Source organism: Bos taurus, chromosome 1 (genome assembly GCF_002263795.3).
Source record: "Bos taurus isolate L1 Dominette 01449 registration number 42190680 breed Hereford chromosome 1, ARS-UCD2.0, whole genome shotgun sequence".
NCBI classification, from domain to species: domain Eukaryota; kingdom Metazoa; phylum Chordata; class Mammalia; order Artiodactyla; family Bovidae; genus Bos; species Bos taurus.
Window position 1 is genome coordinate 111,746,318 of NC_037328.1, and position 15,744 is coordinate 111,762,061.

At 36.7% G+C, this 15,744-nt stretch overlaps 1 protein-coding gene across 4 annotated transcripts in view; it reads right to left on the minus strand.

Annotated features, from left to right (window-relative positions):
- The window catches only part of GMPS (guanine monophosphate synthase), a 71,881-nt gene that overhangs the window by 13,421 nt on the left and 42,716 nt on the right, over positions 1-15,744 (minus strand). For all 4 annotated transcript variants that reach the window (NM_001206436.1, XM_059878485.1, XM_024979838.2 and 1 more), the window contains 5 exons: positions 7,931-8,124; positions 7,450-7,615; positions 5,349-5,500; positions 3,661-3,834; positions 2,205-2,310 (listed from right to left, as the gene is read on the minus strand). In NM_001206436.1, the coding sequence (NP_001193365.1) occupies positions 2,205-2,310; positions 3,661-3,834; positions 5,349-5,500; positions 7,450-7,615; positions 7,931-8,124 (792 nt within the window). The remainder of the gene's footprint in view (positions 1-2,204; positions 2,311-3,660; positions 3,835-5,348; positions 5,501-7,449; positions 7,616-7,930; positions 8,125-15,744) is intronic.

Here is a 15,744-nt window from a genome sequence, read left to right on the forward strand (position 1 = left end):
ATATTTAATATAAAATCTTATTCTCCCCTCCCCCGGATAGAGTTTTTACTGGATGCTGCCCCTCCTAGGGGTGTGAGGAAGGAACCCTACAAATGGGCACCTGGGACAGACTCTCCAGCCAGCACTGGAGCAGCTGCCAGGTCATGAGGGGTCCCCAAGTTCAGCGGCAGTGCTGAGCCCCCAGCGGCCCCCCGGCTCCACTCCCCGACCCCTCCTCCTGCGAGCTCCCCAGCAGCTGCTCTGCCTCTGTCAGGGTGCAGGCCCCAAGCCCGGGCTGTCGCTGGAGCCCTCATACTCCATTCTCATCCCACTTTTGGGAGAGTCACTTATCCAGTGACTTCGTGTACTGTAAGTGCCCATGTATAGCATCCAGTAAAGTGCAGTGGCCTTCTGTCTACTCATGAACAATACTCACCTCTCCCCTACCGGATATATTTTTAGCTCTGTGTCACAAGATACTGCTTTTATTGAAATATAATTGACATATACACTTTAGGGTTTCTAAAGTGTTTAACATGAAATTCAGCTATGAGTTTCCCATACAACTCATCACTTTTAGAATGCCTCAATTCTCTTCATATCAGTTATTTCCATCTCTTATTTTCATAGTACACGTATTAAGAACCTCAAAATTCTCTAATAATTATTTTTAATACACAATATATGTGCCAATCTATTTAAAACTACTTGCAGACACAATTCTTTGCCAACACACATTGGGACTGAACATCTCGAATACCAGAATTGAAGTTAGTAACATAAACAAGGGCTAATCTCCATGTGAGTCATTATCTTTCTAACACTATTTATGGAGGCAATATGGTAGTTAAGAGTAACCAGTACTGAGGAGGCCTTAGTGGGGCTAGACTCCTGGTTCCAAACTCAGTCTGTGTAACTTTTGGCAAACTAGCCTCTGTCCCTAAATTCCCTCAACTGGACAACAGGATAACAGTAGTTGTTATTGTGAGGATCAAATAACACAATATGCAAAATATTTACCAGAATGCCTAGCTCACACTAGTACTCAAGAAACGCTAACTATTCTTTTTAATTTGATTAGATCACTTTCAACTCATCACCTAATAACTATCATAGAGACATAGGAACTGAGGTAGAAGACTTGCCATGCTCAAGAACTCAAAACAAAAACAGGTTAAGACTTGCTTACAGTCCTAATTAACAAATATCACCTCTAATTATTAATATTTTTATGACTACTTAAAAATGGAATATTTTCATTTGTTCACGAATGAGTTACATACAGCACTGTGAAAACAAATGGTTCATCCATTCAGACAAGTCAGTCAGGGGATAAGGGTTTCAGAGAACTGAGTTTTAAAGTGCAAAGTGAAGTCACTCAGTCATGTCTGACTCTGTGATCCCATGGACTGTAGCATGCCAGGCTCCTCCATCCATGGGAGTTTTCCAGGCAAGAAACTGGAGTGGGTTGCCATTTCCTTCTCCAGGGGATCTTCCGGACCTAGGGATCAAACCTGAGTCTCCCGCACTGCAGGAAGACTCTCTACCACCTGTAAAAGCAAAACTAAAAAACAACAAAAAAATCTGTACTACACTAAAACAAAACCAACTTATTTTATGTCATGTACAGCAAAGGACTGACATTAAGATACGTGACAATGCACAAAGGCAGCGAGTCTTCTATGCGTGGTTTCAGCAGCAAGGGGAAATATGGCACAATTCAGTTCCAGCTTTTAAAACACAAGAGCAAAAAACTCCCTGCCTCCCTACAAGATGCAGGGCGAGGAGACAGTTCTGGGTTGCCACTGGTGAAGCATTCAGTTTGCTACTTTGCGTCACACTTCTCTTATTTCTAGTTAATTACTATCTGGAATACATCATGGTATAGTAGAAAGAACATAAAAACCCAAGTTCTAACACTGAGAATTATATGGCAATGTTATTAAAATATTTCTTGGTTTTCTTATCTGATGGCAACATTACATGTCAACCTATTTACACAAGGATAATGCAACACTTAAATATACATATAATTAAAAATGAGTATTTAATAAAATGAAATATATACAGTAGGCACTAAAAACAATGTTTATTTCCTACCCATCCTTTCCTTTCTTTCAAGTTACATATTCTCTAAGATGATAAATTACCTCAAAACATGTCTGAATTGATTCTTGTTCAACATGAAGACATAATGGTAAACCAAACAGAACTACATTTCTTACCTGGAAATGGATGCCTGGAAACTAACTCTTCTGGAAGTCCAAGTTCTCTGCCTAAGATTCTTACTTCATCCTTATGAAAATCTTTCAAAGGTTCTATTACTTTTCCCTACATGAAAGAATAAGGCCAATTAATACAAATTATAATAGTAACCAAAATGACACGAAAAACAAAGAACAACAAATTACTCACTTTTCCTGTTGTCTTTTACCTTTAAAAATCATTTTTAAAACTTCATCTTTTAAAGTATTTCTTCCTTTGTCTTTTTAAGGAATTAGATATTTTAGTGATTTTTATATATCTCTTTGAGATACATTTTAAACACAAACCTTTTAAACAGACAAAAAGCAGAGCAAACTTACCCACACATCTCTGATCTAGTTCTCATTGTAATATAAGTCGATCAGAAAACATACTAGTGTTTAAAAATTAACTCTCCAAATGATACCATCAAGAAAGTGAAAAGACAACCCTCAGAAGGCAAATCATGTATCTAATAACCAGCAACCAGACTACAGACTACATAAAGAACACATGCAATTCAATAATAAAAAGATAAATAAGCCAATTTAAAAATGGGCAAAAGATCTGAATAGATTTTTCTCCAAAGATATACAAAGAGCCAATAAGCACATAAAAGGTGACTGACATCGTTGGCCAATTAGGGAAATGCAAATCAAAACCACAATGAGATACCTACCACTTCTCATCTACTAGGATGCCTAAAATAATAAAAAGGGACAGGTAATTCACATCCATTAGGATGGACGTCTTTTAAAAAAAGAACAGAAAATAACAAGTGTTGGGCAAGGTACGCAGAAATAGGAAGCTTTTTGCACTACTGGTAGGATTTTAATATAGTACAGCTGCTGATAAGACATTAAGTAAGTCCCTCAAAAAACTAAAAATAAAACTATCATTAAGACTCAGATATCCCACTTCTTAGTACATCTCCAAAAGAATTGAAAGCAGGGGCTCAAAGAGATATTTGCAAATCCATGTTCACAGCAGCACAACAAAGTTCACAGCAACCAAAAAGTGGAAGCAATCCAAATGCCCATTGGTGATATGTGTATATACATACAATAGAGTATTATTCAGCTTAAAAAGGAAGGAAACCCTATCACGTGCTACAACATGGATGAACCTTGAGGACTTATACTAAGTGAAATAAGCCAGTCACAAAAACACAAAAACTATGATTGTGCTTATAAGAGGTATTTAAAATAGTCAAATTCATTGAAACAAACAGTAGAATGGTAGATTATCAAGGGTTAGAGAGAGGGAGAAAAGGGTAGCTGTTGTTCAACAGGTACAGAGTTTCAGTTTTGCAAAATGAAAAAGTTATGCAGATCTGTTTCACAACAATATAAATATACTGAAAACTATTGAACTGTACACTTAAAAATTGTGAAGGAGGGAAAGAGGCTTTATGGTAAAGATTTCAAAAGCTTTTACCTCCTCTCTCAACTTTCTGATAAGTTCTGTGTCGTTGTGATGGGTTTTGATGAGTTCAGCTTTGCCACTTGCAACGAGAGATGCACTTTCAATTAGATCAGGCCGTAAAGTACCTTGGGCAAGGAAAACCTCCTCTGGTTTCAAGTTCATTTCTCCAATTACTTCATTGGCAATCTATAATCAACAGGAGTAAAACAAACACATTTTTTTTCAAGACAACAAAATTTTATACTTACAGCTAAATTTCTAAGAGTCCTTTTGCAATACTAACCAGGAGATGAAATCCACCAACCCTCAAATTAAATTCCTTTAAGGACAAATTCTGAAAGAGATGGGAATACCAGACCACTTGACCTGCCTCTTGAGAAATCTGTATGCAGGTCAAGCAACAGTTAGAACTGGACATGGAACTACAGACTGGTTCCAAATAGGAAAAGGAGTACATCAAGGCTGTATACTGTCACCCTGCTTATTTAACTTATATGCAGAGTACATCATGAGAAACGCTGGGCTGGAGGAAGCACAGCTGGAATCAAGATTGCCAGGAGAAACATCAATAACTTTAGATATGCAGATGACACCACCCTTATGGTAGAAAGTGAAGAAGAACTAAAGAGCCTCTTGATGAAAGTGAAAGAGGAGAGTGAAAAAGTTGGCTTAAAGCTCAACATTCAGAAAACGAAGATCATGGCATCCGGTCCCATCACTTCATGGAAAATAAATGGGAAAACAGTGGAAACAGTGGCTGACTTTATTTTTCTGGGCTCTAAAATCACTACAGATGGTGATTGCAGCCAGGAAATTAAAAGACGCTTACTCCTTGGAAGGAAAGTTATGACCAACCTAGATAGCATATTCAAAAGCAGAGACATTACTTTGTCAACAAAGGTCCGTCTAGTCAAAGCTATGGTTTTTCCAGTGGTCATGTACGGATGTGAGAGTTGGACTATAAAGAAAGCTGAGTGCCGAAGAATTGATGCTTTTGAACTGTGGTGTTGAAGAAGACTCTTGAGAGTCCCTTGGACTGCAAGGAGATCCAACCAGTCCATCCTAAAGGAAATCAGTCCTGAATATGCATTGGAAGGACTGATGTTGAAGCTGAAACTCCAATACTTTGGCCACTTGATGTGAAGAGCTGACTCACTGGAAAAGACCCTGATGCTGGGAAAGATTAAGGGCAGGAGGAGAAGGGGACGACAGAGGATGAGATGGTTGGATGGCATCATCGACTCAACAGACATGGGTTTGGGTGGACTCCAGGAGTTGGTAATGGACAGGGAGGCCTGGTGTGCTGTGGTTCATGGGGTCGCAAAGAGTTGGACACGACTGAGTAACTGAACTGAACTGAAGGACAAATGCTTATTTAACATAATTCAAAAAGGTATATGAACATCCCCATCAAAGCCAAAAGACATCTACCCATTGAAATATCCAAAGAACTAAAATCTAGTATCAACTAAAAATATCTATTCTTAAGCAATTAAAACAACAGCCTAACAATGTAAGTACATGTTTTTTAAAACATAAAATAGTTTCTATTAGTCAGTATAATAGCAAAACACAGTAAAACTCTTAGCCAAAAAAGAATCAAAATTAGTCATAAAATTTGACTATTTGGTATAATGACAAGGAAAAAATACTAAAATTCACATTTAAAATAGTATACACTGAAAATATTTAAAAAGTACCTTAACAAAAGTATCCCCAATGATTTTTCTTTTCTCCTCAGGACTTGTAGTCATATTTAACGTTTTGCTAATTCTCTTTCGTGGAGTTCTGTCTTCATCTGATATTGGTAGAGTTGTTGTTCCATTGTAGAAAGAATGAGCAGCATTTATCACTGGGGAACAGGAGAGAAGCATATTTTAAACTAACAGAAGATTTTTGAAAATAGTAAGTAGTAGATCAACTACAAAAAAAAAACCTATATGGATCCTCTGATTCTCCCCTTAAACTGCCTACATATTCTAGAACTACCAATGAACTATGACTAACAGAGTCCATATACGGGCACTCACTGAGTTTTGTTCCTTTGAGAATTCTGTGGCATTTTACTATCTAGGACCATATTATCACAAATTATGCTAATTGCTTTCCTCTATTCAGTGCTTCACCAGAGCAACAAGCAAAATCCCCCAAAAGGAGTCAAAGCAGCGGTACATATACAGGGATCAAAGTCCTCGGAACTGCACAGTGACCAGTCCCGTGAAAACCTAATGTCTAAAAACATACTCTTAGCGATCCTTAGCTGTCCTTTTAAAGAGTAAAGTTAAAAAAAAAAAAAAGAAAGGGTTCTCTACAAGATGCCAAGGCAGCTGGCTACTTCACTTTACTGAATTTGTAGGTCTTTCTCTCAAGCTGGTCAATTACCCAGAGAAGACATCTCCAATTTCCTGTTTCTAAGCATTCTGATAGCCTGAACAGAGGAAGTGGCCAGTGGAGGGGAAGAGATATCGTTCTGTACATAAGGCTTTTCCTTAATGTTACCGTTTTTAACATACAATCTTCCTTCCACCTTCAACTATGCCTGGTATTGACATGCCCAAGTCCAAAGCCTCTCTTGTTTAGCCTAGGGTCTGAGGGACAGCAGCAGCTGTGTTCCTATTTAAAGGGGAAAGTAACTGCTTCTCAGACTTTGATCCAACACATTCTAGGCTGACAGTGAGCAAGCCCTGTGAGGCAGCCAGTGTTCCCATCTCCTGAGCTTCCCAGAAGCCCTGCGTTTTGCTGGGCTTCCTTCCCGCAACCCTTCCCCAAGTTTCTGAGTCCTCCATCCTACCACTTCAGTTAACAAAGACAGATGCAGGTTTCTGTGGGGCTGAAATGAAACCATTCAGAGGGCCCTTTCAAGAAAAGGAATAACAAATCACGCAATACTCCTATGGCTAACACAAACTATAAACTATACACAGAAACTACTGCAAATCACAAATATAGCACCAAATCCAAACTAAATGTATCCCCAACTCTATGTTTTCTTAGCATAATTCCCAAATGCCTGCAGCCACTATAAAACCACCCAAAAGAGAGAAAGAGGAGAAAGACAAAATAAATTAACTATAAATTATTAAAATACCTTACTTCAAATTTCATAAAATGTGTAACTATGAGAAGATACTGATAGGGTCCTTTCCCAAATTTTGGAAAAGGCCTGGCTGGTGAGTAGCCCTAAAATTTAAGCTTCATTAGCTTATCAGAGAAAATCTGCATAAACCATCTGCTTTCCACTTCCCAACATTTTGTTGAAACCATTAGACTGCTATTATCACCTCCTCTCTATTTATGCCTGTATTGTTATTTTAGTGATATTTCCAAAGAAGAAAGAAATAGACTCATTTTTACTTCATGTTTAACTATACAAGTCTTCATTTTACACTCAACATTTTGGCATCAATTCCAATTAAGTTGATAGTTTATATCATTAAACTACTAATTTCACTATAACTATGGCTTACATCTTTTTTTATAAAAGTGCAGAAGATATCCATAAATGTAAAAGCAGTTAAGGCCTAAGAAGATGAAGAGAAAGAACAGAATGGTGGCTGGAAAATGGTAACTTATTCTTCTATATATAACATTAGGAGGAATCAATTTGCAAAATTTATACTGTGGCCACTCTTGAACCAGAAGTAACTACAATGTAAAAATAAAAAACATTTCAACCATAAGCTTACTGGGAAAACTGTACTCGATTACTGGGAAAACTCTACTTGGTTAATTTAATCACAAGCTAGATTTGATTAAACAAGTCCTGAGATGTAAGTTAACTTTTCTGGAGTTCATCAATACCTTTGACTTGAATTCCAAGCTTTCTGAGGGCCTCTTCAACAGACTGACTTTCTCGTTTTCTCATAAAGCCATTATCAATGTGCACAGCAATGACTTGATCTTGGTTCAAAGCACGATTTAACAAAGCTGTACAAACTGTTGAGTCTACTCCACCACTGAGTAAAACCTGCAGGGTGAAATGAAAAGTCAAATTGAGTAAAATAAGCACAAAGACAGTAAGAGCTTAAATCACTACCTAAAAACACTGGGGAATTCCCTGGTGGTCCAGTGGTTAGAACTCCGTGCTCTCACTGCTAAGGGCTCAGGTTCAACCCCTGGTTTGTATTAAAGATATGTACGGTAACTGAAAAAGCACTCTGAAACAGGGCAACTCAAAAACACTTATCACCCAGTCAAAATTTAAGGGCTATACTAAGTAAGTCAACCTTGAGTCTAACATTACTGGCACAAAGTTTTAGACTTTCAGATGTAAATTGCTTACCAAAACTTTTGATGTGCCCACTCCCTCTTTGATCTCTCGAATGCACTCAATTTCTCTGTTCTGCACAGTGAAGGTCCCACTGCACCCAGCTATATCGTAGAGAAAATTCTTCAGTATTACTTTCCCATTTTCTGTAAGGCCAACTTCAGGGTGGAACTGGGCTCCATACAATTTTTTAGATTCATTTGCTATACCTTTATAGAAAAAATAATCATAAATAATTTTTTTTTCATATTGAAAATACTCAGTGAGCACCCACAGTAATTCCTCACAATTTCTTCCTCCATAAATGTGGAAACTGATTCAAATTAGTAGATTTTTAGCTATGGGGAAAAAAAATACAAATAAAAACTACATTGCCATGATCTGGCTTTATAAGGCCTTCCTTCATATAGCAATTAATGAACGACATGGCTGTGACATCATTTCACAGTATCCTCACTTCTCCACCCAGTGGAGAATCATTACTGCAATCATTTTGTCTATTCAACGCAAGGGTAACTCAGTTTTAGATCTCAGTCTTATATGCCTTCAACATGCAATGTGCAGCTACCAATTTTCTATATTAGAAAATCCTCATACATTAAACCCATCAGAATATCCTAAGTGTTTCCTTCTTGCATACTATTAACCATGAATATAACTCCACTTACTTGACTAATGGGCTTCTGACAAATAATCATCTACAAAGCAGCAGACGATAGGCTAGATGTTTTACATGTACATGTACTACCCACTGTCTATGGCTCTGAGAAATCAAGAAACTTGCCAGTATCCCCAGCTAATTAAGCAGATAAATCAGGCTTGCTAACCTCCCAAACTTACACTCATTCTCCTCTACTAGGGAAGCTCACACTTTCTTTACTTGGCTTCTCAGACACCACTGTCCTGGTTCATTCCTTATTTCATTGTCTAATGCTGAACCTTCTTTGTTGGTTCCTCATCTTATCCATCTCTACACATGAAAGTCAAACAGTATTCAGTCCTTAAATTTCTGCTCTATACATTCTGAATGATTCCAAACTCTCATGACCTTAAATGTTACCTGTATGTTGGTATATCCCTGAATTTATTCCTCCAGTCCAGTTTTCTCTTCTACAGTCCTACTCAAAAATATATAAAACTGCCTAGTCACACCTTCATTTCAATGTTTAATAAGAAACCTTAAATTTAATATGCAAACCCAAATTACTTCATTCTTTCACATCAGGTAAACAGAAACCATCCTCTGGTTGCTCAGGCTAAAACACTTGGAAGTAAGAAGCTAGAAGACACCACTATGTTCTAACAACAAGTAAAAAGTTGATTAAATACCCTTAGAGAGACTGACAGGTAAATACAGAGAATCACAACTTACTGGAGAACTCCATGATTGCAAACCTCTATAGGAACCATTGCTGAGGTAGGGAAACTTGAACTATAATTGATATCACTGGAGGCTCAGCATGGACAAATCTGAGAGATAAAATGTCCAGGAAGACCCAGTCATCTGGGATCCCCACACTCTCCAGTAGCTTCACTAAGTTCTCACAGTGAATATTAGAGGAAAATCCCCTTGTGCTTCCAAAAGGGGAGGGAAAAATAAAACATTTTGAAATACACCAAGCCATTCTTTTCTTCTTAATAAGGTCTTCTACTCTCAGGAGAAACTATTTAACCAGTCTAATATGACAGGGTTTTATCAGAACAAACTAACTTGGGAGAAAAGAAAACACTCAACTCTAGCCCATTCTAGTCCTCCTGTCCCATCTAACAGAGGGAAAAACTGAAAACACTGAAATCTACAGCCCGAAGCCACAGGTTCACTAAGACTGAGACCTACTCCTAAGACCACAGAACACTTTCCCTCTCCCCAACACCTTGCCATCTACAGCAATTCCTTGTACCCAGTACATCATGTCAAGCTAGCAAGAAAAAAGTACAAGATACACTAAAAGGGAAAAAATAAGTTTGAAGAGATAGATCAAGTGTTAAAAGAGACTCAGATACTACAGAGATATTGGAATTATCAGCTTGGGAATTTAAAATAAGTATTATTAAGAAGCTAAGGGCTCAAATGGATAGAGTACGCAAGAAGAGCTGGGCAATGTAAGCAGAGAGTTGGAAATTCTCCAAGGGACCAAAATGATTTCAAGGGATCAAAAACACTATAACAGAAATGAAGAATGTCTTTGATGGGCTTATCACTGGACATGGCTTAAGAAATACTCTCTAAGCTAGAAGCTGAAAACCAAAAAGAAAAAAACACTGGAAAAAAAAAAAAAACCAGAACATCCAGGAACTGTGACACAAGTACAAATAACATAAACAATGGAACTTCTAGAAGAAAGAGAAAGAGGAACAGAATATTTAAAACCATAATGAATGAGAATTTCCCCTGAAATTAATATAAGACATCAAACTAACCCAGGAAGCTCAGAAAACACTGAGCAGCATAAATACAAAAAGAAAAAAATTACACCTAGGCATATGACTTACAAAATAAAAAACATCTTGAAAGAAGCTTGTGGAGGGGGGAGCCTCACTTATAGAGGAAAGATAAGAATTATTGATACATCCAACTGACTGTAAACCATGGAAGTGAGAATAGACTGAAATAAGTAAAATGTGGAGAGAAATACATATTCTTCTCAAGCACAGTTGGAACATTCTCCAGAATAAATCACGTTTGGCCACAAAACAAGTCATACTAAATTCAACAAGACTGAAATGATAATCAAGTATCTTTTCTGACCACAATGGTAGAAGTAGAAATTACAAGAAGAAAACTGGAAAATTCACAAATATGTGACAATTAAACTACATGCTCCTGAGAAACTAATAAGTCAAAGAAGGAATCAAGAGAGCAATTTTAAAAGCTTGAGACAAAGAAAAATGAAAACCAAACAACCAAAACTTACGGTATATGCCAAAAGCAATTCTAAGATGGAAGTTCACAAAGATAAATGCCCACATCCAAAAAAAGGTCAGGCCTTAAACAACCTAATAACTTCAAAGAACTAGAAAAAAAAAAAAGAAACTAAGCCCAAAGTTAATAGAAGAATGGAAATTACAAAGACCAGAGCAGAAATAAACAGACAAATGATGATTTTTAAAAAGATGAAAATAAAAGATAGTTTCTTGAAAAGATAGATAAACCTCTAGCCAGACTTCCCAAGAAAAAGAGAGGACTCAAAATTAGAAATGAAAAAGGAGATATTAAAACAGATACCACACAAATACTATGAACAATTATACACCAACAAACTGAAAAACTTAGAAGAAATGGATAAATTCCTAGAAACATGTAACATACCAGGACTAAATCATGAAGCAACAGAAAATTTGAATGGACTCATTTTAAGTAAGGAGATTGAATCAATAATCAAATACCTCCCCAAAAGTTGCAAAACCAGATGGCTTCACTAGTGAGTTCTACCAAACACTTAAAGAACTAGTAACAACTCATGAGAAATAGAAGCAGAAGGAACACTTCCAAACACATTCTATGAAACTAGCAATATTATATCACAGCTAGACAAGAAAAGACTACCAAAAAAAGAAAATTATAGGCTAATTTCTCTGATAAACAATGTTGCAAAAATCCTCAACAATATATTAGCAAATCAAATACAATACATTAAAAAGATCATACACCATAATCAAGTGAAATTTATTCCAGGGATGCAGGGATAGTTTAACATCTGCCAATCAATATGATATACCATATTAACAAAATGAAGGATAAAAATAATATGGTCATCTCAATAGATACAGAAAAAGCAATACATAAAATTCAACATCACACATGATAAAAACTCTCAACAAACTGGGTACAGAAGGAACATATCTCAAATATAATAAAGGCCATATACAACGAGCCCACAGTTAACATACTCAGTGATGAAAAGCTTTTCCTCTAAGATCAGAAACAAGTCAAGAATTCAACAAAGTACTGGAACAAGTCAAGAATTCAACAAAGTACTGGAAGTACAAGCCAGACCAGCCAGGCCAGAAAAAGAAATAAAATTATCCAAATTAAAAGTAATAAGTAAACTGTCTCTATTTGCAGATGACACAACATTGTATCTAAGAAACCCTAGAGACTCTACTAAAATGCCATTAGAACTAATTATTTCCGCAAGATTGCAGGATACATAATCAACATACAGAAATCAACTCTGTATGTATCAACAACAATCAGCTGAAGAAATGAAGAAAACACTCCCATCAACAAATTCAAAAAGAATAAAACACTTAGGAATAAATTTAACCAAAAAAGGTGAAAGATCTGTACACTGAACACTGTAAGACCTTGATGAAAGAAACTGAAGAAGGCACAAATAAAAAGATATTCCATGTTCATGGATTAGATGAATTACTAATATATTGTTAAAATGTCAGTTCTAGGGACTTTGCTGGCAGTCCAGCAGTCAAGACTTCGCCTTTTAGTGCAGGGAGTGTGTGTGGGTTTGATCCTTGGTCAGGGAGATAAGACCCCACATATGTCTTGTGGCCAAAAACATACAAAAGTAATGTTCTAACAAATTCAATAAAGACTTTAAAAATGGTCCACATCAAAAAAAAAAAAAGGTTTTTTAAAAAAAGTCAGTTCTACCCAAAGTAATCTACAGATTCAATTCAACCTCTATCAAAAATGGAAGGTACAAATGTAGTGACCTAGGGGTGAGGGAACAAGGGGAATAGGGAGAGTTGGTTAAAGGATACAAATTCTTGATTTTAAGATAAATAAGGTCTGAGGATCTAATGTATAATCAATATGGTAATTATAGCTGATAGCAAATTTCAGTGATCCAATACAGTGTTAAGAGAGCAGAATTTAAATGTTCTTACCAAAAAAAAAAAGTAAATACAGTTGACCCTTGAACAATTCATGGGTTAGTTACCTACCCTCAGTGCAGTCAAAAATCTGTGCATAACTTTACAGTCAGGCCTCTGGATCTGCAGTTCCACATCCACGGTTTCAACCAACCCAGATCATGTAGTACTGAAGCACATATTTAGTGAAAAAATCCATATATAAGGTGACCCACAGAGTTCAAAACTGTGTTGTTCAAGGATCAACTGTTATGTGAGGTGATGGATGGGTTAATTAACTCAACGGGGAAAAATCTTTTCATAATGTATATTAGGGGACTTCCCTGGTGGCTCAGACGGTAAAGCATCTGCCTACAATGCGGGAGACCCCGGTTCAATCCCTGGGTTCGGGAAGATCTCCTGGAGAAGGGAATGGCACCCCACTCCAGTACTCTTGCCTGGAAAATCCCATGGACAGAGGAGCCTGGTAGGGTACAGTCCATGGGGTCACAAAGAGGCGGACATGACTGAGCAACTTCACTTTATCAAATCATCACATTGTACACTTCAAATATTTTACAATTTTGCTGATTATACCTCAATAAAGCTAAAAAAGTTAATTTTAAAAAAATGTTTTTGGGAAAAAACCACCAACCTAGAATTCTGTGCCTTGAGAAATTATCCTCCAGAAGTTCAGGAAAAATATAAAAGTTTCAAACAAACAAAACCTGAGACCATCTGTTGCCAATAGGCTGCTCTGCAAGAAATGTTAAAAGAAGTTCTTTAGAGAGAAGGAAAATGATAAAGATCAGAAACTTGGATCCACATAAAAAAGAGCAGAGGAAGCATAAATGAAGGTAAAATAAAAACTTCTTCTTCCTGATTGAGCTAAGAGATAACTTCATTCAAAATAATAGCAACAATGATATAATTATGCATGCTTATATAGAGATATATTATTCATGCTTACTTTTAAGTGAAATGATGACAGCAATGTCCAAGGGATGTGAGGAAAAAAATCACGTTTATTTTGTTATGATAAGGTACACTACCTGTGAAATGGTACACTGTTATTTGAAAGTGAATTTGGGTTAGTTGTGAATGTATATTGTAAAATCATGGGCAACTTTTTCTTAGAAAATGTAAAAAAAGAGATATAACTGACATGCAAAGAAAGAGAAAATCAGACCATATAAAATGATCAGTTAAAACCACAAAAGGTAGGAAAAGACAAAAATAATATGAACAAAGAACAAGGACAATAAATAGAAAACAACAGATACGATGGATATTAATCCAACACTATCAACAATCCCTTTAAACTCCAATAGTCTAAATGTACCAATTAAAAGACAGAGATTGTCACAGTGGATCAAGAAAGAAAACATAATTTATATGTATTGTCTCTTGCCCACTTTAAATATAAAAACCCAGATCAAAAGTAAATGGACAGAGAAAGATATGTCACGATAACACTAATTAAAAGATAGCATGAGAGACCTTCCTGGTGGTCCAGTGGTTAAGAATCCACCTGCCAATGAAGAGGACACGGGTTCAATCCTTCATTTGGGAAGATTCCATATCCCAATGGGCAAATAAGCCTGTGCGCCACAATTAACGATCCCACACTCCAGAACCTGCGAGCTGTAACCACTGAGCCCAAGTGTCCTAGAGCCCGTGTTCTCTGCAATGAGAAGCTCATACACCACAACCAAGACCCAGCACAGCCATGAATAAATAAATAAAAAGATAACACGAGTAGATACATCAATGTCAGAGCAGACTTCAGCCAAAAGTTACCAGGATTGATTTCTCATATAAATGCTTTCCTCTTTGCAATCATCCTGTTGTTTTTTCAGTCTTCAAGTTTTTGAGGCTTTTAATGGCTAGGTTAAATGATGCCTCTTGGTAAATGTCATATTGCACTTGAAAATATGTGAGTTATTTTCAACTGTCTTTTGATACTGATTTCTAACACAATTCCACAGTGGTAAGAGAACAGACTCTGTATGATTTCAATATCTTAAGACCACAAAATTTTTGCACCTTGTTTTATTCCCTGGATATGTTCCAGTGTCTCCTACTTTACGGTCTATGGGAACTTGGAATAGAACTTATATCTGTTGTGTGAAAATTGTATAAATCTTAATTATGCTGAATTGGTTCATGGTGCTTTTCAGGTCTACTATATCCTTCTACTTTTTTGTATATTCACTCTTAATTTTTGAGACTTTTGATACTGCAATTAAAATTTTTAATTTATCTACTTAAAAAATAGTTGTATGATAGAACTATATATAACTTCATTCTGTATTTTTCCAAGTCTCTTGTAAATGTGTTATCATACTTTCATAATTTAAAAAGAAAAAAAGAGAAAAAAGAAAATTTATCAGGGATAAAGAGGGGCATACATATAATGATAAAGGAATCCATTCCTAAAGAAGACATAATAATCCTTCATATATAAGCATCTAACAGGAACCCACTGGCACCCTACTCCAGTACTCTTGCCTGGAAAATCCCATGGATGGAGGAGCCTGGTAGGCTGCAGTCCATGGGGTCGCTATGAGTCGGACACGACTGAGTGACTTCACTTTCACTTTTCACTTTCATGCACTGGAGAAGGAAATGGCAACCCACTCCAGTGTTCTTGCCTGGAGAATCCCAGGGACGGGGGAGCCTGGTGGGCTGCCGTCTATGGGGTCACACAGAGTCGGACACAACTGAAGCGACTTAGCAGCAGCAGCAGCAGCAACAGGAAAGCATCAAAATATGTAAGGCAAAAACTGATATAATTATAAGGAGAAATACATGAATCCACTACTGCAGTTAGATACTTCAAAATCCCTCTGTCACAAATAAGAGTCAATTACCGTAATCCATCATATCAATAGGCTAAGGAAGAAAGATTATATGATCATATCAATAAATGCAGAAAGAGTATATGAGATATATCCAAACACTCAATCATGATCACTCTCAGGAGACTAGGAACAGAGAGGGACTTCAAGCTGACA